This window comes from Tupaia chinensis, unplaced genomic scaffold (genome assembly GCF_000334495.1).
Source record: "Tupaia chinensis unplaced genomic scaffold, TupChi_1.0 Scaffold000077_1, whole genome shotgun sequence".
NCBI lineage: Eukaryota > Metazoa > Chordata > Mammalia > Scandentia > Tupaiidae > Tupaia > Tupaia belangeri.
In genome coordinates, this window is record NW_006159538.1 from 5,028,176 (window position 1) to 5,052,101 (window position 23,926).

Sequence of the window (23,926 nt, forward strand, 5' to 3'; positions counted from 1 at the left end):
GTATAGTACTTTCCCAATTCTGGGATTTTTCTTTGACTTGGATATACAAAATCTCCACTTCCTCCATCAAATACAGCTTGAAAAAGTATATAGAAATTCTACAGGAGTGGGTGTTTCTTTTTTGGTGTTTGCAGTCTTGAAAAGTCAAATCTGATCTATTTCTAAACAAATATCCTGATCTGAGCATTTTTCAGTATCAAGACTTTATATCACCAACAGTTGGCATAATGGCTATGTCTACTCCCATGTAGTAGACCGCGGTTCGAGTTTCGGACTGGTGACTTAAACTTACACCGGGCATGTGTGCGTGTATGCCCAAGATCCCGAGAGGAGAATGGGGGAGAAGGGATTGTGGCGTGGCCATCCCCCATGGAGGGTGATTTCTCGCTTTCTGTCTCTCTGTCTCTCTCTGTCTTTCTGGCAAGCGCATGCGCCCTATAGCCAAAAACCTCTCCCAGAAAAAAAAAAAAAGACTTTATATGTAAATCTCATCACTCTTTATAATCTTGCCATGTACCATCAGCGTGGCTTTGGACAAAGTTACCAATATTTTGAGGCTGTTTACTATTCTGTTTGTGGGAATTATAATTCTTGCAAGGTAATTATGAAGATTAAATTGGATAGTGAATATACTTTAAACATGCTTTGTTCGGTATTCTGTAGTTAAGTGAGTTTTCATTTAATTTCATGTGACTATATACTAGAAATAACAGTCACAAGCATCACATATGAAAAGGCATTAATGGCCTTACCACTGTACATGTCTCCCTGAGCCTCCTTCAGGGTGGATTGGCTGGAGAGGATGAGGGTCCCTATCTTAAGATACGTGTGGGAATGGGGATGGCAACCGCCAGCTCAGTCCATCAAGCCTCAGGTGCCAACTCAGCAACCCTGACTGGAAGCTGTTATTCTCATAGGGATCCTGGTTGAAGACACAGAATCCAATTTTTGATTTGTCTAGAAACCATGGATTTATTTCAACTATGTTTGTTTTAGAATAAAAGTTCAAAAGTTGAAAAAAAGAAAGAAAAGACATTAAGATGTACACGGATCATTCAAGTAAAACTTTTGTGGTGATTACATCCTAGGGAAATATCAGGATCGCTACATGCATTTATTTTTGAGCAGAAATTAATTTCAGGGTCATATTTGTTCTTTCTATAATTTTTAATCTTTAAGTTTTGGGATAGGGCGTGTGTGTTGGCCAGAGAGAGAGAGGGAAGGTAAGAAATCGCCTCCAGGGAGGAGGGCCATGCCACAATCCTTTCTCCTTCATTCTCTTCTTGGGATTTTGGGTGTACACACACACACACACATGCAGCATGATTTTCAAGCTGCTGGGTCTCAGGTCTAGGACTCAAACTATGCAGTCTGTCATGTGGGATCCAGTTGTCTTATCCTCCACACCACCTGCTGGCCCCCGTATGCTTTTAAAATCATCTTTAACTGTTCTTGTATTGATTAAGAAATGTGTTCAGTTGAAATTGTACCTAAAAGAATCATTCTACAAAAACTTGCATTTTTGGTGCTATATGTATTGATATTTGGAAACATGAGGGACCTAGCTGGGGTTTATTTTAACCTATTGTGGCATTTTGTATGTTTAGTATTTTATAATCTATTCATTACTTTAAAAAATGTGTCACAATAATATCAGTATTATCAAGTACATATATAAAAGTCTATTTTATTCTTCATGGAATAGATTTAAAGGTCAACACTACTCTTTCATGTAGGTTATGGGTGCTACATGAGTGCTTTCAGAGCAGTAGTGTGAGGAAGCTTGAAGTGGGATGGCAGGACGGCCTCATCCCTATGACAGTAACTCCAGTGATCCAGAGAATTGGGATCGGAAATTGCATAGTAGACCTCGTAAACTTTATAAACATTCAAGGTAGGTAGAAAATACATATTTCACATATCAAAGCTCTGCTGAAACTGTTTAAGACTATTATTGCATTTGGTTGTAGCAAGTTCTGTCAGAGGATGGAGGCTGTATGAATGTTTCTATTTCTTCCTAAATAACATTTAGAGAGAAATTTATTTTTTTTAACTTTGAAAATATTTGTAGTTGCCTAATCCTGTCTCTAAATAATGTGAAAATTTTCTTAGCTGAGCTCATGATTAAATGTTATAATTGATTTAATTGGGAACTCTGGCAAGATAGGTTAGTTCTTTGTATTTAAAACTCTCTAATGGGAACTATTTTGTGCTCTAAATACCTTGTGTATATGGTTTACACATGATAATTTATAGGTTTATTTCAGTGATTGCTTCCATATTTGTAACTATGTGAATTTATATTGTTATCATCATGATCCATATGGGAAAATTAATTTTTCTGGAATGATGCTACTCGTTCATTAAAAGTTTAATGCGTGAAGTGCAATTCATTTTAAAAGTTTTAGCCTGGGTGTGTGTGTGTGTGTGTGTGTATATATATATAAAATACGTTTTTTTTTTTAATTGCCAGAGGGCACAGAGAGAAACAAAGAGATGGAGAGAGAAAAGGACAGGAGAAAGCACTTCCCAATGGGGTATGGTCACTGTTCCTTTATCCTGTCAGGATTTAGGGCATGCATACACATGACCTTGTGGTATGCTGGGGCCAGAATCCATCAGTTGTGGCCAAACTTCAATTGGCCATATGGGATGTGACTCCCTTACTATTAGGCTACAGGACCACACCTCTGTATATTACTTTTAGAACTTTCATTTTGTACTGTGTGACTTAATGAGGAATGGGTCATTTAGAACACTTCGTGATCTGATATTTTAATATGTGGATAGCTCATAAATGTCACAGATTACAGGTATGTAAGCATGTTTTCATAGAAGATTTTGCTTTTTGAATATTACTTAGGGTATGCTACTGAACATTTTACTGATTTGAATGTAAAATTTTCCTAATCACTCATACTGGATACCTGCTTCCTTAAAAAAAAAAAAAAAGGATGATATTGAAATCCTTTTGTGTTTTCAATGGTTCAGACACTTTTAAACTATACTATAGCAAGAAAATGTGACTGGTACTTCTTAGATATCCTGACAAAATGTTCACCTTTTGAAAATTTTAATGAACTTTTAATGTGCTAAGGTATAAAATGATAATGTTCAGTTGACTTTCTTAATTTGTAAGTAATGACAAATTTGTGCTTTTTGGTTGTTTCGTTTGTTCATTTGTGTGTGTGTGTGTTTGTATGTGCGTGCTTTTGCACATGTATTGGGCCTTCGAGTGAGCTGTAGTTCTTTTCCTCATTTCTATTTCTTGGATAATTGTCTTTGATATTAAAGAGGTTTTGGTTTTATCACATTGCTGTCATTTATGAATTATGTTATCTTTCTTTGTTCTTGATATTTTTCTGCTAATGTATAATGTAAATACTGCATTATATAATGAAGAAGTCATAGGGTGAAAATAAGCCATTATTTACTTTATAAACACTACATGCATACAGTGGAGAAATTTATAAAAATTAACATTACTTCGTTCATTACTGTTGTTTTATTTCAGTAATAAATACCAAAACTCTTCTTAATACCTGTATCATTAGTTATTTTTTGGTGCTGTTTTTAGGTAGGCTGCAGCAGTACTTAGGGTTGTTCAAATGAAAAACATTAGAGTGGAATTGAAAATAAATACCAGTAAATTGATTTTTTAAAAAAGAATTATTTATTTTATTTTATTTTTTATTTTTTATTTTATTTTAAATTTGCTATAGGGCACCTGCACGCATCAGAGAGAGACAGAGAGAGAAAGAGAGTGATAGAGAAAGAGAAAGTGAGAAAGCAAGCTGACAGGTGCAGGACTTGAACTGCTGTAAGTCATGTGGAAGTTCAACACTTCAACCGCCATGCCACCTGCTGGCCCCCAAATTGATTTTTTTTAATGAGAAGGCCATGAAGTCTTTTGAATAGGTTTGTTTTGGAAGTTTATTTGTAGAAAATCTGTCCAAAGAAGAACAGATTTTAGAAATCTTTTCTCTTTATATATTTAGGAATGCATAACTTAGGATACTTTGTTTTTCTTTTTTTTGGAGAGTTTTTTTTGCTATAGGGCGCGTGTGCTCGCCAAAAAGACAGAGAGACAGAAAGTGAGAAATCACCCCTGGGGGGGATGGCCACGCCACAATCCCTTCTCCTCCATTCTCCTCTCGGGATCTTGGACACGCACCCACATGGGCCTGGCATGAGTTTAAGCTGCCGGGTCCAGGACTCGAACCGCGATCGACTACATGGTAGTCCAGTGACATAGCTATTAGCTAACTACTAGTCCCTAACTTAGGATGCTTTTTAAAAACAGACTGTTCAAACTTGTATTTTTTTGCATTTAAAGTAGATTAATTGGCTGAGAGGTTTTAAAACCTAAGAATCAGCAAGTATCATTGAGAACCTGCCTTCAGTTCAGGAGAGATTCAAAAGTGTGTCAGAGTGCTGTTCTGGAATGCTTTAATATCTACACATGGAATAGGACAGTTGGGCACTTAAACCGCGGTGCTGAGCTGCAAAATAAAAGTTCAGAGAAGGAACTGCTATCAGTGGAGTGGGTGGAAATGAGTCTTGAGCTAATCCTTGGATGATTAGAGTGTTAGAGTAACTAAAGGACATTTCTGGTAGGGATCTTCAGGAGATTACCTTGACTGGATGTGAAGGTGAAGTTCTGGATAGTATTAGTGTCCCCATTTGTCAGATGAAAATAAATGAGGTTAATATTAAAAACTAGTTTTTTATTATTTTTTCTTTTCAAATTTTAAATGACTTACTGTAACAGAACAGGTATAATAAATCCATATTGCCCAGCACCCAGCTTCAATTTACCAACTATCTTTTTTTTTTAAAAGAATTATTTTATGTAACTTTATTTATTTATTTTAATTTGAACAGAGAGGGACAGCAAGAGAGAGAGGGAAAGTGAGAAATTAAGCTGTTGAGTCGGGGACTCAAATCATAGACAGCCATGTGGGACTCCAGCACCCTTTACCACCACGCCACCTGCTGGCCCCAAGTTACCAACTATCTTATGTTTCATCTGTGCTTTTACTTATTCTCATCCTTCTAAAAATCTTACGTTTTTTATTTAATAATGTTTGAGTAAACAAAAACCAGACTAAACACTGGATTAAATTAGGGGTTTATTTTTCTTGTATCTAAGGAGGCCAGAAATAGGCAATAGCTGATGTGTGTTTAGTGGCTTAAGGATGTTAGGGTCAAAAATCTCTGATTTTTGGGGACCAGCAGTTAGCGTAATGGCTATGTCGCTGGACTCCCACGTAGTCGACTGCGGTTCGAGTCCCGGACCCGGTGGCTTAAATATCTCTCTGTCTCTCTCTGTCTGTCTGGCGAGCGCACGCGCCCTATAGCAAAAACCTCTCCAAAAAAAAAAAAATCTCTGATTTTTTATTTTTTTGGTATTTCCCATGTGATTACAAGGTAGACACTGCGGCTGTAACCATTATGTTCACTTTTTAGATAAAAAAGAGGGAAAAAGAAGAAGGGGACCATGGGAAAGGGCTTCATTTATATCAGTAAGTTAAGTTTCTCAGAAATTCCCAGAGGGGGAACCAGCAGTTAGCGTAATGGCTATGTTGCTGGACTCCCACGTAGTCGACCGCGGTTCGCGTCCCGTACCTGGTGGCTTAAAACTGATGCCGGGCGCGTGTGCATGCGTGCCCAAGGTCCCGAGAGGAGAATGGAGGAGAAGGGATTGCGGCATGACCATCCCCCCTGGGGGGGGTGATTTCTCGCTTTCTGTCTCTATGTCTCTCTCTCTGTCTGGTGAGCGCACGTGCCCTATAGTGAAAACCTCTCCAAAAAAAAAAAAAAGAAAGAAATTCCCAGAGGTATGTGGTTATAAGTCATTGCTAGAACCATGTCATATCCTAATTTCTGGGTCAGGAAGACTGAGAAATATACTCGGTTTTGTTTTGTTTTGTTTTTGTTTTTGTTTTCTTTTTTTTGAGAGGTTTTTGCTATAGGGCCTGTGCGCTCGCCAGAAAGACAGAGAGACAGAGACAGAAAGTGAGAAATAACCCCTCGGGGGGTGGCCATGCCACAATCTCTGCTCCTCCATTCTCCTCGTGGAATCTTGGACATGCACACACACGTGCCCGGCGTGAGTTTAAGCCACAGAGTTTGAGACTTGAACTGTGTGTGGTTGACTACATGGGAGTCCAGCGACATAGCCATTACGCTAACTGCTGATCCCCTGTTTTGTTTTGTTTTGCTAGGGGTTATGTGCACTCACCAGAGACAGACAGAGGGAGAAGAGAAAGCAATCACCCCATGTGGAGTGGTCATGCTGCAATCCCTTCTCCTCCACCTCTCCTGTCTTTCAGACAATTAGGTGTACACAGATGTTCCAGTGCTAGTTTCTCAAGTCGCTGGGTCTAAGATTTAAACTGTGAAGTCAGCTGTGTGGGATCTGGCTTCCCTAACCACCAGGTCACAGAGCTGACCTGAAGTATATGGGGAAAAAGTTTAAGAAGAAAAATTGTGTGTGTGTGTGTGTGTGTGTGTGTGTGTGTGAATAAATGTATTTGTTTTAGGTGTTTACTGTAGGGCATGTGCATTTGCAAAGAGACAGAGAGAGGGAAAGTGAGAAATCACCCCCTAGGGGAATGGCCATGCTGCAATCCTTTCTCCTCCATTCTCCTCTCATGGTTTTGGGCATGTGTGCACACATGATGTGATTTTCAAGCCACTTGACCTAGAACTTGAACAGCTTCTTACCATGTGAGAATCTAGTACCTTAACCATCATGCCACCTAAGGACTCCAAAGAACCTGTTTTTAAACTGAGCACATTATCATCTCAAACAGAATTGGGGGACTTAAATTTATAAAAGGTAAAGAAGTAAACTTTTGTTTGATCAGATTTGAGATAACCAGAAAGTCATCCTATTTAAATTTGTGTTTTCACTTTGTTCTGTTTATATTTCGGAGTAGTCTGATTTTTTTAGTGCTTAGTCTTTATTTATTTCCCTCCCTTTCCTTATTGGCTTAGATAAAAATGAATTTTTTTAATTAAAAAATTATTATTTAAAATTATAATTACTATCTTTTGTGTGGTTACTATTGACATTTGAGGGTTTGCTGGACATTGTTTTATGGTTTCTGTTAAAATACTTAGTTTTCTAAACGTTCTAATGTAGATTTGATATAGCACTGTGATACAAAAGAGAACACGGGTCAGCAGGTGGCGTAGTGGTTAAAGTTCTGGGCTCCGACATGGCCTTGTACATGGTGGCTTGAAAATTATGCCAGATGCATGTTCATGCATGCCTAAAATCCTGGGAAAAGAATGTAGAAGAAGAGATTGTGGCATGTTCATCCTCCCTGGGAAGTGATTTCTCACGTTCCTTCCCTCTGTCTCTCTCTGGCAAGTGTATGCACCCTATGGCAAAAAAAGGGGGAAGAAAAAAAAAGACAGCACAGACTGGGAAGTGGTGCAGCTGTAAAACGAACCTGTGTGGGGCTGACCCAAATGGGAAGGTTCTCAGTTTGCATCCAGAGACCTCTATAAGTATGCTGAGTTTTGTGTGTGACCATGATCCAGGGCTGGCTGAAGCTAGAGGTGGAGAGAGAGATCAAGATTTTGGTGGGGTTGCATTCTCTCTCTCTTTCTCTGTCTCTCACTTGTGGAAGAAATAAACAAACTTGGGGATGGGGAGAGAAAACAGAGAAGCTAGTCTGGACATGGATGGACTTTACGGTGCCAGTGTTCTCTCTGCAGGTGTATACAAATAAATTAGATTGTTTAAAAATTAGTGAACTTTGTTTCTGTATGAGTAATTATTTAGTTAATACCTATTAGAGGAGTTTGGTAGGTTGCTGAAGATGTTGAAGATCATTTCACTTGAAGTGTATATGGGTTGAATTATGACAACTTTTTAAAAAAATTATGAATTAGAGGAGTTCTATTAAAACAAAAGAATACCTCTTTTATATTACATTAAAATGTCTAGGTAGACAATATGCTAATGTTCTCATGTATTCGAATTGGGTGGAATATGCATGTATAAAACTCAGATCTGCAGTCTGCTCAGGTTACTAAAGATAAATGCATCATACATTCAGTAGCAGACTTTGCCGCAGGGTTTCATTCCCACATAGAAGTACGCATGCTCATTTCTACTGAGACTGCATGAAGTCTGAGCTTTCCAGTTTCTCTTTTAAGTCATTCTGTAGTCCCAGCAGCAGTTTAGAAATGAAAAAGTTTGGTTGCACTAAAGAATAGTTCTTGAGTGCATTCTTAAAGTACAAATAATATTTTCTCTTTGGTTTTAAAGAGAAGCTTTACTGCCAAGAATGGATACACAATAAAATATTGAGAGGAAAAATGAAAGTTAACTGCATCCTAGTTTTCTAAAACCTGGCAAGCTGGGAGAGCTAGAATTAGCTTTACAGATGGCATTTGGCAATGCATCTACCTATCTTGAAGCCTTCATCTCCTGCGTTTCCTTCTGCTTGTCTATCAATTACAATATCCAATCACTGCTCAGAGATAGAGAAATGGGATGATCACAGCTCACACGATGCTGTTAAACGTCAGTGCTGCACAACCCACGGCTGAGTCAGTGTCTGTGAGAAAAATGAACTGAATTAATATAGAGTGGGGGTTGTGTCTCTGAACATTTAAAGCCTAAATAACGCAACAACATTATTACACAGTAGAGGGAGGAAAGCTAAAGGAATTCTGTGGACAGGTGAGGTAGGGGGAGACTTGGAAATTTCTGATTGTTCAGAGGAATCTTGAAGATAATGGAAATATCAGATGTGCTAAAGTTTCCTAGTAATGCCCAAGGATGCTGACCTGGCTTTCAGTGCTGCATTGTTTGAAAGAGCAGAGTCCCTTTATACTCTGATTTCAAATTTTTTTTCTTGTTTTTGTGTGTCTACCTTGGCATATACTAAAGGAAGGTGTGTATTCATTTATTACATGATACCTCTGGGTTATAATTATATACATAAATGGATATGAGAGAGATTGAGAGAGAGATGTTTTGTCTTTGTTTCATTAGGATCATTTACATCTCTTGATGTAAAAGATCATATATATGTCAGTGTAATGGCAAAATATTTAAAACAAATGAAGTGTGTTTTTGTTGTTTTCATTGAATTGATGCTTTGTTTTTTATTTCATTTAATTTGAAAATGCTTAATGTTTATTTTTAATAACTAACATAAAAATTACTTAAGCAAAGAATAATTTTGAAATAATATTTTGACATTTGAGAATAAAATTTAAAATTGAGAAATTGGAATAATTTCATAGAGAAGAAGTTGTCTATATTTTTACTTCTTAGTGAATTAAGGATTAGTTGGACCATATATATGTTTGTGTGTGTATATGCTTATATATGTGTATGTAATATTTTATAGGAATGAATATGTGAATGATACAGCTCTAGGTGATTAAAATTACTTTCTCTTAGTCTTATAAAACATAGACTCTCAATAGATGATTGAGGAACTACCACTGAAACATAGAGTACGCCAGATAAGTGTTGGGATTAATGTAAATTCATTTTTAAAATCAAACAGAATTTATAAATAAAGGAAGTTATTCTTGTGAGATTGTAAATCTTAACAGGTGACATTACTTACTTTATTAGGAAATTTTAGCACAATCTAAAACATTTTTTCTTATGTTTTTTTTTTTTTTGTCTTTATTACCCATATCCTACTAATTCTTCATTTTGTAGGCACTTTTGGGATATATAGTAATTTAGATACTTTTAAAAATATATGTAGGTAGTTTGTAACATCCTTTCCTTGAAATGTAGAGAGGTTTATTATGTGATTGTCCCCACTTAATTTGTGAAAGTTTGGATATTTTTATTGTAGTTATGTATATAGTTATATTAGTGGCATCTTGTTTCTGTTTTTTTAAATTATAGTTTGGGAAGTACTTGTTATAGTACAGTAAGAGTTATAAAAGCAGAATCTCAAGCTAGACCCAAGATGATAATGCCTGTCTTGTGATAAAAGTGTTATTCATTATGTAAATTTGATAAGCACAGAAAAGTATATAGAAGCAAAGAAAAATATGTAACCAACATCAAAAGAAAATATTAAAGTATTTAATATATATCGTCAAACCTATTTTTCTGTATATATGTAAATATATAAAATCACATATACTTTAAAATGATTTTCAGATATTACTTTGTCTTGTTATATAACCTATCCTTTTTTTTTATAAAAAGGCAACTTAATTATGAACGTCCCATGTATCTTGAAATAATCTTCTATAGCATTGTTGTAGTATTCATAGTATTTTGTGTAGCATAAATTTAAGAATTACATATTTTTGTGTATATATGTATATATATATATATATATACGTATATAAAATAATTTGTTACTAATTTTGAGTTTTTCTGATACTTGATCAGAGAAAAGATTAGCATGATTCCCTTGCATATCTTTCTCCCAAAAGGAGAAATATCTTAGAGAGTTAAGTAAAAATATAACAAAAATGCCCTATCTAACAGAAAAATATCCTTAGTGTAATTATAATACTAAACTCTTTAAAATGTGTACACTACTATTGAAACAAAGCAAATGACTAAGACTGGCATAATAAAGTATAACAATTACATCTGTTTTTAAAAATCAGAAAAATTGGAGCTCGAACAGGCTGAGACTTTAAAAAAAAATACTAAGACCAACCAGAAAGGTTTATTCAATTAAATTTAATGTAAGGAAGGTAATCAAGGAACGTTTAATAATAATGTATGGCAGAGAGGAAAAAAATTTTTTTAGATCTTATTTTGAAGCTTCTTAGCAAGGGGAAAGAGCAGAACACTAACAGTAACACCAACAAAAAAATAAACATTGCTGAGAAGGACAACAAAATCAATAAGGTATAGAAATAAAGAATGCATCTAGTTAAACGAATTGTCTTTTGGGCCATTTGATCTAAAAGCTATAAGTTATAAATGGAACTACATGTAATATCTTAAAATTATTACTAATGTTTGTTATCTTTGAAGATTTTATGAGAACATAAGAAGTGCCTAAAAAATGGGAGTTTATGGGCCTGATTGAAACCTGATTGAAAATCTTTTGGAACAAAAAATGAAAAGGTTAATTTATGATTAACTTGAAGAAAAACAGATTTAAAATGACCTGAAGTGAGTTTGTTAAAATATGGTTGTCAGACCAACTTTGATTTTTCTCAGATATAGTTAGTAGATTGTAGGGAAGTTTGTGTGATTTTTATGTTGTTTGCAATATATTTGGACTTAAGCTTTTGGGTAAATTCTTTTTTTTTTTTTTTTTTTAATTGCCAGAAGACCCGTGAGAGAGAAGGAGAGGGAGGAATAGGGAGGGAGAAAGAGACAGAGGGAGGGTCATGCTGCAATCTCTATTTCTCCATCCTGTCAGGATTTTGGACATGCATGCACATAGTTCTAGTGTATTTTTTAAGTCACCAGACTGGGAGTCAAGCTGTTGTGGTCAGCCATGTGGGATCTGACTCCTTTACCCACCGCCCTGTGGGGCCTGCTCTAAAGTCTTTTTTTGATATCCATGGCTATAAGGTGAGGAAACAAGTTAATCAATAGTTGTTTGTGTTAATTAACACAATTCTGGTTTTAAATGACCCTGTCCAAAGGTTTATTAATCTTGATTGGTGGCTTTGTTCTTGGTTTTTTTCTTATTGCTCATCTGGAAAATGGAAATGATCAAATTCATAGATAACAATGAAGAAAAAGGATGGATAGTAAATATTATACTGAATAATCCAGAATGATCTCTTAGGCTGGATTGTTGGACTAAATTTAAATGACCTTTTAAGGGTATATGTAAGGCATGATAAATATTAGTATACATTAAGGAGTTCTTCCTTATCTACAGGGGGTACATTTCAAGACCCTCAGTGAATGCCTGAAACTGTGGTATACTACCAAACCCTACAAGCACTGTTTTTTCTGTATATACATGTGTATGATAAAGTTTGATTAATAAATGAGGCATGGTAAGAGATACCAAGTAAAAATGAAAAGTATAAGTTATAAAGAAAAGGAATGTGTCATTCTCACGAAGCTAGTGTCAAATAAGGATGAGACTTTGAGACATGTAGGTAGGACCACCAGCAGCAGGACTAGATGGAAATGAACAAGGCTGAAGACACTGAGTAAGGAAGGGTCCTTTATACTAGTAAAAGAGGAACAGTACGTGTAAGTTGTTCTGAGAATGTTCATATAGGGCAAAGATAACAAAGGAGGGCCTTATGGATATGGGAAAAGAGGCAGGATTGAGTGAAAATGCAATAGCAGAAACTATCTGAGGTGAATTGTCGGCACGGGTGGTAGCCAGCTCAGTGGGCTGTGTGGTCAGCCCTTTGCAGGCTGATCAGCCATTTACTCCTCCCTTTGGTTCTCCAACCTTTAAATTAGCACAGTAGTCTCTCCTGAATAAACTTACTTCCCCAGATATTAACAACAACTAATAATACTATAGAACAATTATCACAATATACAGTTATAAAAGTCATATGTATGTGATCTCAAAGTAACCTATATGATATATCTTATGTTTTGTACTGCACTAACCTATATTCAGAGCACTGTTGATTGCGGATAACTCAAACCAAAGAATGTGAAACTATGGGTGAAGGCAGGACAATGTACATCATTTCTGAAAGGGACCTGACTGTGGTGGTTGTTAGTAAACTTGACATAAAACCCAAGTGAGATGGCTGCCATCATTCCATCTTCTTTCTCACTCTCCCACCCTTCCAACAAAAAAACCACTTCAATTAATGGAAAAGAAAATTAGAGCTACTCTGTAGTATACCAATGTATTGTTGTCATTAGTTCTGTATATATTTGGGAGGAAGGATGTGAAAAAATTCGATGACCTGTCAGCTTAGGGAATTTAAGAAAAATTTTGGGACAGCTCTAAATGGATATTAAGAAGTATAACAATTAAGAGCTATTTTCAAAAAATGAAAGAATTGTCTTTGGAAAAGAAATGAGACTTGATCAGACTTGTTTGAGGTTAAGAGTATGGGCTCTGAAATTGAATTCCTTGGGTCACATCTGAGACTCACCTCTGAAGTAGCTATGTGATTTTAGGCAAGTTGCTTAGCCTCTGAACTTCTGTTTTCTCATCTGTAAAATGGGGATGGTTTTGAGAATTAAAATGGTCAGTATCGTGCCTGGCATGTACTAATAAATGTTGTCATTGCTGTTTTGTTGTCACTGTTTGATCCTGGCGGGTAGCAGTGGGACAGCTCTCAGCCCAGGTTGATTATGTTCTGCAGTGGGCACTTGGAATGTCTGGAGATTTTTATTTGATATAAATGGGAGCAGGGGTATTACTAGCTGTAGTGACTGGAGGCCAGGATGCTACTGACCATCTTATACTGCCAATGACAGCCTCACTACAACAAGGACTTATCCAGTGCAAACCCCTGAACTCTGGTCAGATAAAAAGGTTTAACTTTAATGCTAAGGGAAAACTTCCTAAAAGTTAGAGCTTTATAGAGTTCAAACAAACTTATTAAAAGAAAAAAGCAAGTTACCCATTCCTATCCTTAGCAAAAATAGTCAACCAGTTCATGGGGACTTCGTAGATGAGATTCAGATATTAGGTATGTGTTTGGACTAAATTTTGTGAAAGGTTTTAAACTTAGATTCTGTATTTCTGTGAATATTTGCTAGGATGGCTTAGATGTATTGAATTGCCAACATCAAAAGACCCCTTATGGAAATTCTCATAGTCTTTGATTCTATCAGTCTAATTGCAGTATAGTTTAGTTTTTTTTTTTTTTTTTGAGAGAGATTTTTTCCTCCAGGGCGTAGGTTTCTCTTCAGTTTCTTTCTTTCTCTCTTTCTTTCTTTCTTTCTTTCTTTCTTTTTTTTTTTTTTTTGAGAGAGATTTTTTCCTACAGGGCGCGTGTGCTTGCCAGAAAGACAGAGAGATAGAAAGCGAGAAATCACCCCCCAAGGGGGATGGCCAAGCCGCAATCCCTTCTCCTCCATCCTCCTCTTGGGATCTTGGGCACACGCACACGCGCCCGGCGTGAGTTTAAGCCACCGGGTCTGGGACTCGAACCGCGGTCGACTACATGGGAGTCCAGCAACATAGCCATTACGCTAACTACTGGTCCCTAGTTTAGGTTTTTTATTTAATTCTTTTATTGTTTGAGATTTTAATAGGCATTAGGGAGGAATTTAATAGAAAAAGTTATTTTGTGTTTTCAGAAGACCATTTGGAATTATGAGTGATTGACAGATGGCTGTGATTTCTTTCTAGAAAACTATTTGCTGAAAAATTTTGTTAAAATACTCATGTGCTTTGATGAATAGATTTCTGAAATCAAGTCTTGTGTATGTACCCATATTTATTTTTTTCTGTTGGTTTTATTTTCTTTTTGCTTTTAGTAATATCTTAGTAGAATTGCTACAGAAGTTATTTTCTTCTTTTGATTGCCAGAGAGAGGATGCACTTGTGAGAGACAGACAGAAAAGAGACAGGGAGAGTACACTTCCCTCTCACGCCCCCACCCCCAGATGGGATGTGGCTTCACCACAAACCTTTCTCCATTACTCCATCCTGTCAGGGTTTAGATATGCATGCACTGGAGGCCTGTGTGTTTTTCTACTTGCCTGGGCTGGAGTTCAGACTACCCCAAGTCATGTGGAATCTGGCTTATTCACTGGCTCCCTCGTGGCTGACTTGATGCTACAAAAGATTTTTTTAAAAAATCATAATTAAGAAAAACATTTATTTTAAAGTATTTGTTTATATATGACTTACAGTTTTGGAACCAGCAGTTAGCATAGTGACTATGTTGCTGGACTCCCATGTAGTTGACCGCGGTTCGAGTCCCGGACCTGGTGGCTTAAACTCAAGCCAGGCGCGTGCTGATGTGAGCCCAAGATCCCAAGAGGAGAATGGAGGAGCAGGGATTGCAGAATGGCCATCCCCCCTGTGGGGGTGATTTCTCACTTTGGTGAGTGCACGCGCACTATAGCAAAAACCTCTCCAGAAAAAAAAAAAGACAATTTTATTCTTGGTCATGAATAGTACTTAGAACAGGAACTGGCACATCAAAGTTATTTAGTTAATATTTGTTAAATAATGATTCTTATGTAGATACAAAACAAATCTGCCTAGCCATTAATTTAGACCTAAACAGTTATTAATAGTAGCTACTTTTTTTTAGAAATTTATTATAATTTTCCATGGTAGGAAGTTGCTTGAGAATATTTAAGTATGTAGTGATTGCCAACTCCTACATTTAACCTAAATTGTTCTTCTGAATTTTAGACTAATATATCCAACACTCTATTTGATACCGTAACTCAGATGTATAAGTATCTCCTTCTTAACCTAAGATAGAGCTGCTCTTTCCAAACCTAGTCTACCTCCTCTCATTCTCATTCAGTAAATAGAACATCATTTTCCCGGTTTTTCAGGCCAAAATCATGAAGTCGTTCTTGACCCTTTTTTTTTTTTTTTCTCTCACCTCCTACATTTAATCCATGAGCAAATTTTCAGAGGCTATTTCTTCGGATAATTTATAAAGTAGGTTTAGTCCACTCTTTGCTTTATACACTGCTGTAACCCTTGTCCAAGTGACTTTTAGCTGCTTCCTGGATTATTTGCAGTAGCTTCTAAAATGGTTTCTTGATTTTACCTTTGTTTTCTTCCTTCTGTTTTTCTCTTTGTAGCCACAGTGATTCTGTTAAAGCCTGTTAGATCATGTAACTCACACTTCTGTGGTATTCATTTGACTAAGATCAAAAGCAAGCCCCTCACCCCCTTTACAAATTTTTACAGAGTGTGAAAGTGAGAAAGCACTCACCAGGGCGATGGCCACATTGTAGTCCCTTTTCCATTTTCCTCTTGGGATTTTGGCCACACATGCACACACAACCTGGCATGTTTTTCAAGCTGCTGGATCTGGGATTTGAATCACAGCCAGCCATGTTGGATCCAGCTGCTTTAACCACCAGGGTACTGACTGGCCTGCAGAAACCCTTCAAATACTCCTTCAAGGCTCTTAATAATCTTGTTTTAGTCTTGGCACTCTGAGCACATCTTTTTAATACTGCCATTCTTGCTTTCTGTGCACGAGCAACTGTGGCCTTTTTTTTTTTTTTAATTTATTTTTAGACATTTGTTTATTTATTTACCTGTTTGTGGTGATATTCAAGCTGCCAGGTTCAGGATTTGAACCATGGTTGGCCTTGTGGGACTCTAATGCCTTAACTAGTATGTCACTTGCTAGCCCCAATTGTGGAAAATCTGGACTGGCTTCATTGCCTAGTGGTTAAGCCAGATCCCGCATGATCAACTGTACTGTATGAGTCTCAGGCCAGGTGGTTTGAAAAACATGTCAGGCATATGTCCAAATTCTGATAAGATGGAGAAATGTAAGAGAAGATAGTGTGGGTGACCATGCCATATTGTGGGATGGTTTTTGTCTGTCTCTATGTCTCTAACAAGCACTTGTACACTATGGCAAATTAAAAAAAGAAAAAGAAAAAGGACGATAAAGAAAAGTCTGAAGGTAACTCTTGAATTTACTCTTTCCGCATATACCTCCCTTGTTGTTTCTCACTTCCTTAGGACCTTGCTCAGGGAGTTCTACGTTTACTACTCATAATAGTGACTTTCTATTATTTTTATTTACCCTGCTTCATTTTTCCTCATAGCATTTATCAGCATATGATATTTAATACATATTTTTATGTATGTTCTACATTTCCCTCCACTAGAATGTATTAATTTTGAGGTTAGGAATTTTCTCAGTTCTGTCCCCCAGCATTAGAATACTATGTGCCCTAAGAAAGATATTCAAATACATTAGGAACTTCTATTCAGACTCCTCAGTTTGGAGAGATGCTTGCCTAGGAATGTATTTACTACCCCTCCTTTTTTGAGAGAGAGAACTAAGTGTTTTTGACAGTCTCACCATGTCTGTGGCCCTCCTGCCCTAGCCTTTCAGTTAGCTAGGACTACAGGAGCCTGCTGCTGTGCCTGGCCTGAGAAGGTTGTGCAGGGAACTGAATTTGGGCTTCCCATGTGGCCTCTACCACTGGGCAGTGATGGTTTCCCACTTGCACCCCCACAGCTGGGCCAAGATACATACTTTTTTAAAGTTCAAAGGCTAAAACAGGTAATAAACATTTTAAAATCAGAAGAAACCTCTGGTTCCTGTGCTTTTCATGTAAAATTGTTATCATTTGGAAAAGCTTTTACCTTGAAAACATTGTTATGGGGACAGCCTAATAGCCTAGTGGTTAATGGAGCCAGATCTCACGTAGCTGGCCATCATTTGAATCCTGGCCCTGGTGGCTTGAAAAGTATGCTGGCTATGTATGTGTAGGTGCCCTAGATCCCAGTGGATGGAGAAATGGAGGAGAAGGGATTGTTGGTGCATTACCACACCTCATCGGGGTGCTTTCTTCTTCTCTCTCTCTGACAAGTGCATGTACCCTCTGTCAACTAAACAGAGGTAAAGTGTGGCCATTAAGGCAGTTTTCTGTCAGAATTGTTAGTAACTAGGTCTCTATGTGGCTTCAGTTGAAATCTGAAGATTCTTGCAGAGCAGTCATACAACAGCACATTGGACTGCTGCTGCTCCAGTAGACTTGCTGACATACCTGGCAGTGGGGTTTTAGGAAGGAGAGGTGTCAGAATTTCACATTAAAACTATAAATAGTTCTAATAGTATTAAGCAGTATTAAAATTATTGTTGAGCTACATTTCTTGCTAAAGTTACCTTTGCAGGATAATCTGGGATTTAAGTATCATTTAAAGTATTTCTGTGAGAAAAATGTATCAAACAGTAGCCTTATAGATGGACTTTGAGAACTTAGCCCATTCCTCAGTTGAGAACCTCCCTTTTGAATATGTAATCTTTGTTCCTTGACCATAGATTGAATAGGAGAGTAAAAAGCTTGTAGAATGCTAATTGACCTCCAGAAAAGGAGATATGAGAGACATTTTTATTAAATCTGTTGCAAATAGATATCAAACACCTGATAGCATTTCTTAGATCACAGTTATCAATACTTAAAATGGGGATCAGCAATTTTTCTTTGTTAAGGGCTGTGTGGTAAATATTTTGACCAAGTGGATTTCACAGTCTCTGTCCAAAGCATTGTACTCTGCATTACAGTATGAGAGCAGCCATATTCCAGTAAAACTTAACGAAAGCAGGCAGTGGGTTGAATTTGACCCATGAGCCATATAGTTTGCCAGCTCTTGATATTAAAAAGCAGATGCAAATCAGTGCCTCAAAAATATATTTAATGTAAAAACATTTAAAAGTTTTCATTTAAAAACTGTAACATAGGATATGATTTGTTAAAATCATTAAAAACAGCTTATTATTTCTCCAAAATAAAAATGGAATTTAAAATGTTACTTTTTTATTGAGGACAGAGTTAAATGGATGAGGACATCTAATTAGACATTTACAGTGATCTTTTAAAAACAATATGTATTTTTTAAATTTTTGGTAGAGAAAATGTATGCTCACTGGAGAGAGACAAGGAGAGTGAGAGAAAGAAAGCACTCACCACAGAGAATGGTCATGCTACAATCCCTTCTTTTCCATTTTTCCCTTCTGTTGGGATTTTGGGAATACATGCACATGTGCTCAGCCTGTTTTTCAAGCTGCTGGGTCTGGGACTTGAACTGTGTAGTTGGCCATATGGGGTCCAGCCACCTTAACCTCCATGCCACGGACTGGCCCAAGAACAGTATGTTTTTCAAAGTTCGATGAAATGTTTAGAACCTTGTAAACCGTAATCTTCATGTCTATGTCTCTAACACAAACATACATAATAGTGTTTGACAATGACTAAACATTTGACAAAGGGAAATGCTTATCAGATATATATATATACCCCAAAACTTCAGCTAAATTTAGTGAACATTAATAAGATGTACATAGGACCAGCAGGTGGCATAGTAGTTATGTCTCTGGACTTCCACATAGTGAACTGTGGTTTGAGTCCTGGGTCTGATGGCTTGAGACGCAAGCTGGACAAGTGTGCATGTGTGCCCAAGATCTCAAGGAGAGAATGGAGGAGAGGGGATTGCAGCGTGCCCTTCTCCCTACCCCAGTGGGGAGGTGATTTCTCACTTTCTGTCTCTCTCTCCAGCAAGTGAATGCACTCTATAGCAAAAAATCTCTCTTAAAAAAAAAAAAAGATGTGCCAGATTATGTTGTTAGTTGCTGGATGTGTTTAAAGATAAGTAAGATATTGCCTTAAGTCAGGAGTTCCTCTAAGCTCTGCCATGATTTATACCAACATCACTATAATTTTGTCATTTTTGAGAACACTATTTAAGTGAAATCATATAGTATGTAAACTTTGAGTTTGAGTTTTATTCATTCAGCATAATGCCCTTACAGTCCATTTGTATTGTTGCACATAGAAATAGTTTATTCTTTTTTATTCCCGAATAGTATTTCACTGTATGGATGTACCATAGTTTCTTCTCTTATTATTATTCACTCGAAATAGTGGCGTGGTTTTTGTTGCAATTAGATTAAAAACTTTTTACAAACTGCAGTACTTTTGGACTTTTAAGACACTGCATGAATGACTTAGTATTATAATATTTTATCCTTCCTTGGATTCTGTGGTTTCACTAAGCAAAACAAGGCCTTAAATTTCTCTTCACTCCTTGGGGCACCTGCCTTGCCATTAGAAACTGTGACTGTAACTTGGATTTTTAAACAAATTAGGTGATAACATACATGAGTTCGTGCAAGGTTAGTGTTCTCAAGGGTCAACTAGGTGGCACAGCACCACGGATCCAGCATTGCTCAGTGATGCTGGATACATGTGGAGGTGTGGGTCTCCAGTCTAACTGTACACGTCCATTCACCACGTGTGTGCACGGTCCTAACTGACTGGACAGGCTGTGGGGAGATGGTGGCATCAGACCCTGTTGGGGGTACTTGTTTCTCGCCCTGCCTCTGTGTGTGTGTGTCTCACTCTCAAAGAAAAAAATACTTTTAAAAAAGATTACTATACTTAAGTTTGACATAAATAAATATTGCTTCTGAGAGTTACCATTTTAAAAAATAATTATTTTATTTAACTTTATTATTTTTACTATTGTTTTCCAGTTTGATCAGACACACACACACACACACAGAGAGAGAGAGAGAGAGAGAGAGAGAGAGAAAGCGAGAAAGCAAGCCACCAGGTCCAGGACTTGAACCATGGTTGACCATGTGGGAGTCCAGTGCCTTTAACCACCACATCACCAGCCGGCTGTAAGAGTTATCTTTTTTGGGGGGAGAAGTTTTTGCTATAGGGCATGCGTGCTCGCCAGAGACAGAAAGCAAGAAATCACCTCCCGGGGGGGATGGCTACACCGCAGTCCTCCTCCTTTCTCCTCTCGGGATCTTGGGCATGCACGTATACACATCCGGCATGAGTTTAAGCCACCAGGTCCAGGACTCAAAGCGCTGTCGACTACATGGGAGTCCAGTGACATAGCTATTACGCTAACTGCTGGTTCCAAGAGTTACCATTTTAATAAGATTTTAAAATTTTGGAAAGAGACTTTACTGTCTCTGCATGTTATGCTTCAAACTATGGTTTTGAAATTATGTGAAAAGTTGGTGTTAAAGAAATCAGAAGTATTATTAATTCATAAACTTGCCAAATTTAAAAATGAAAGTATTTTGGTGCTTGGATTTCTTTATGTTTTTAGGTAGGTTTATTTATGTAACTAGAGGTACTGGAGTTGATATTATTTAGTTAATGAAAATTGAGATCTTTTTAAAATAATAATTTGATTTATAGACAGTCATTATACATCTTTGTGGGTATTGTTTTTTAAAACTTATATATACTGTGATCAGATTCCTTGTAATAATTAAATCAAGGATTTATGATCTTGGGAGACTCATCGTTTATGATCTTAGGAGACTCATCATTAAGTGTTTTTGTAATAATTTATTAGGTAACATTTGGTCTGTTTTCAAGATTTTCAAGTGGTGATCAGTTGGTAATGGTAATTGCTTTTAATCTGATTGTAGAAATGCTGTGATTTCTTGAGATCATCAACCATTTTATAAGAATGGAATGCAATAGTCCTTGTAAAGGATGAGAAAGAATTTAATGAACTCTAATGAGAAAAGCACAAGAGGAACAGACTATTAGGAAAAGAAAGGCATGATTTTTATGAAAAGAGAGGCATGATTTTTCTTAGAAAAAAAGTCATGACTTTTATTAAGTATAATGGAAATGACTGAGTAGCAGCTTTTCAGTAGGGTAGATTCAAACAGACTGTTTGATCAAGAGACCATTTCTAGTATAATTTAAGTTTTGACATCTGTCACCCATAAAACCTCACCACAATCTTGATAATGAACATATACATTACATGTAAAATATTTGTGGAGTCCTTTGTAATCAATCTCCCCTTCATTCCCTTGCCTATGCAGTTGCCAATCTGTGCATAGGGGCCAGCAAGTGGCATGATGGTTGAAGTGCTCAATTCCCACGTGGTCGGCCATAGTTCAAGTCCCTGACCTGGTTCTTAGGCCAGTGTTGCTTGATTTCTGAAATCTTACCCCTTACTTTGGGCCATTTCAATGGAAATGAACCTTGTGTCCCAAACTCCTTAGGAAAGATTAAAAAAAAAAAAAAAAGATTGTCAGAAGACATGTAGTCACCACACAGAGTTGAGAGAGGGAGAAAGCAACCCCCACCCCCCCAAGTGGAGTGTGGTCATGCTTCAGTTCTTTCTCCTCTATTTATCTAGCCTGTTGGGATTTTGGGCATGCACACACATGCATGCTTTTCTACCCTCTTGGCTGGGATTCAAACCATGGTCAGCCATGTGGGGTCCAACTCCCTCAACCACCAGCCTAATTGATTTTGGTTTTTGCTTTTTATCGCTGTTATTGTAAATAGTCTGTTTTCAACATTTCAATGTTAGATTGTGCCTAGTTTATAGAAATACAGTTAATTTTATAATATTAATGCATATTCTGCAACCTTGCTAAAAATCACTCATTTATCTTACTGTTTTATACTAGAGTCTACAATAGATGATCATGTCTACAAAGAAGAAGTTTTACTTCTTCACTAGTCTGAATGCCTTTTCTATCTTTTTTTTTTTTTTGACATACTGCACTAGCTACAATCTTTAGTACAGTGTTCGGTAGAAGTGCTGAGAGTGGCTATCCTTGTCTTGTTTCTGATTTTAGACAGGGAGCACTTGGTCTTCGATCACTAATTATGGTATTGGATAAAGGTTTTTCATAGATATTCTTTATATGGTTGGTGAAGTTACATGTTATTCCCACATTGCTGAGGGCTTTTTGTTTTTGATTTTAATAATCAATGGGTTTTGGATTTTGTCAAATGCATTTTCTATGTATATTGAGATATATGATTTTTCTTGATTAACTTGTTAATATGGTATGTTACACTGATTTTTGATCTTGTATTTTAATATAATACTTATTTAAATTATTTTGTTCTTTTTATATATTACTGGATTTGATATATTAAACTTTTGTTTGGGGCTGGTTCCATGGTCTGGTGTTTAAGTGAGCTGGATCCCATGTGACCAACCACACAGTTCAAATCCCAGCCCTGGCAGCTTGAGAAACATGCTGGGTGTATATATGTGAGTGCCCCCAAAGGTGGAGAAATGGAGAGGTGATTGTGGAGTGACCACATACCTGCCTCCCTCTCCTTTTCTATAGCTGTCTTCACTCTCTCTCTGGCAAGCGTATGTTCCCTCTAGCAAAATTTTAAAAACATTTTTGGTTGAGCATTTGTATCTGTGTAATAAGATTTGTAGTTTTCGGGACCAGCAATTAGCGTAATGGCTATGTCGCTGGACTCCTATTTAAGTCTACCGCAGTTCCAGTACAAGACCCGGCGGCTTAAACTCACGCCAGGCGCATGTGCGTGCGTGCCCAAGATCCCGAGAGGAGAATAGAGGAGAAGGGATTGCAGTGTGGCCATCCCCCCTGGGGGGTGATTTCTCGTTTTCTGTCTGTCTCTCTCTACCTCTCTGGCGAGCGCATGTGCCCTGTAGCAAAAACCTCTCCAAAACAAAACAAGACAAGACAAAAGATTTGTAGTTTTCTTGTAATGTTTTTGTCCACTTTTGATGTCTAGATAATGCTGACTTCACAGAATGAGTTAGGAAATGTTACCCTTAGTTTTCTGGAAGAGTTGTGTAGCATTGCTATTATTTCTGTCTTTAAAGGCTTAGTAGCATTTATCAGTGAAGCTACCTAGAATTTTCTTGGAGGGAATATTTTTTAATTATAAGTTCAATTTTTAAAATATGGAGCTATTTAGCTTATCTGTTTCTTCTTGAGTAAACTTCGATAGGTTCAAAATTGTTTAGTTATTTTAAGTTTTTGAATTTTTTGGCATAAAGCTGTTTATAATATTCTTTTATTATTCTTTTAGTATCTGTGTTTTTGTATTAGTTTTGTATGATATCTGCTCTCCTGTTTCTTGTATTGGTAATCTATATCTTGATTTTTCCCCCCCCCAAGCAGTCTGGCTGGAAAAGTTTATCAATAAAATTGATTTTCTTAAGAATCAGCTTTTGGGGACCAGAAGATGGCATCACGGTTGTCACTGGACTTTCATGTAGTGAACCGCGTTTTCGAGTCCTGGACCCAGTGACTTAAAACTCATGCCAGTGGCATGTGTACTCATGCGTGTGTGCCCACCCAAAATCTTAAGAGGAGAATGGAGGAGAAGGTATTGCAGTGTGGCCACCACCACCCCAACATCACTTCCCTACCATGTGATTTCTCACTTTCCATCTCTGGCGAGCACACATGCCCTATAGCAAAAGTCTTTCTTAAATTTTTTTTTTTAAATCAGCTCTTTTTTTCATTGATTTTCCTCTATTTTTGTTTTCTAATTATATTGATTTCTGTTCTTAGCTGT

General features: G+C 37.0%; 1 protein-coding gene across 10 annotated transcripts in view; it reads left to right on the forward strand.

Moving 5' to 3' along the window:
- BTBD10 (BTB domain containing 10) overlaps nucleotides 1–23,926 on the forward strand; it is a 79,418-nt gene that overhangs the window by 17,644 nt on the left and 37,848 nt on the right. For 4 of the 10 annotated variants that reach the window (XM_006142543.3, XM_006142551.3, XM_006142544.3 and 1 more), the window contains exon 2: nucleotides 1,737–1,894. The exons of 3 other annotated variants lie outside the window; for them this stretch is intronic. In XM_006142543.3, coding sequence (XP_006142605.1) covers nucleotides 1,794–1,894 — 101 coding nt within the window. In that variant the 5' untranslated portion in view covers nucleotides 1,737–1,793. Of the gene's footprint in view, nucleotides 1–1,736; nucleotides 1,895–8,587; nucleotides 8,705–8,760; nucleotides 8,919–23,926 lie in introns of those variants that run through there. 3 more of the 10 variants (XM_006142550.3, XM_006142542.3, XM_006142548.3) reach the window with 3 other exon arrangements.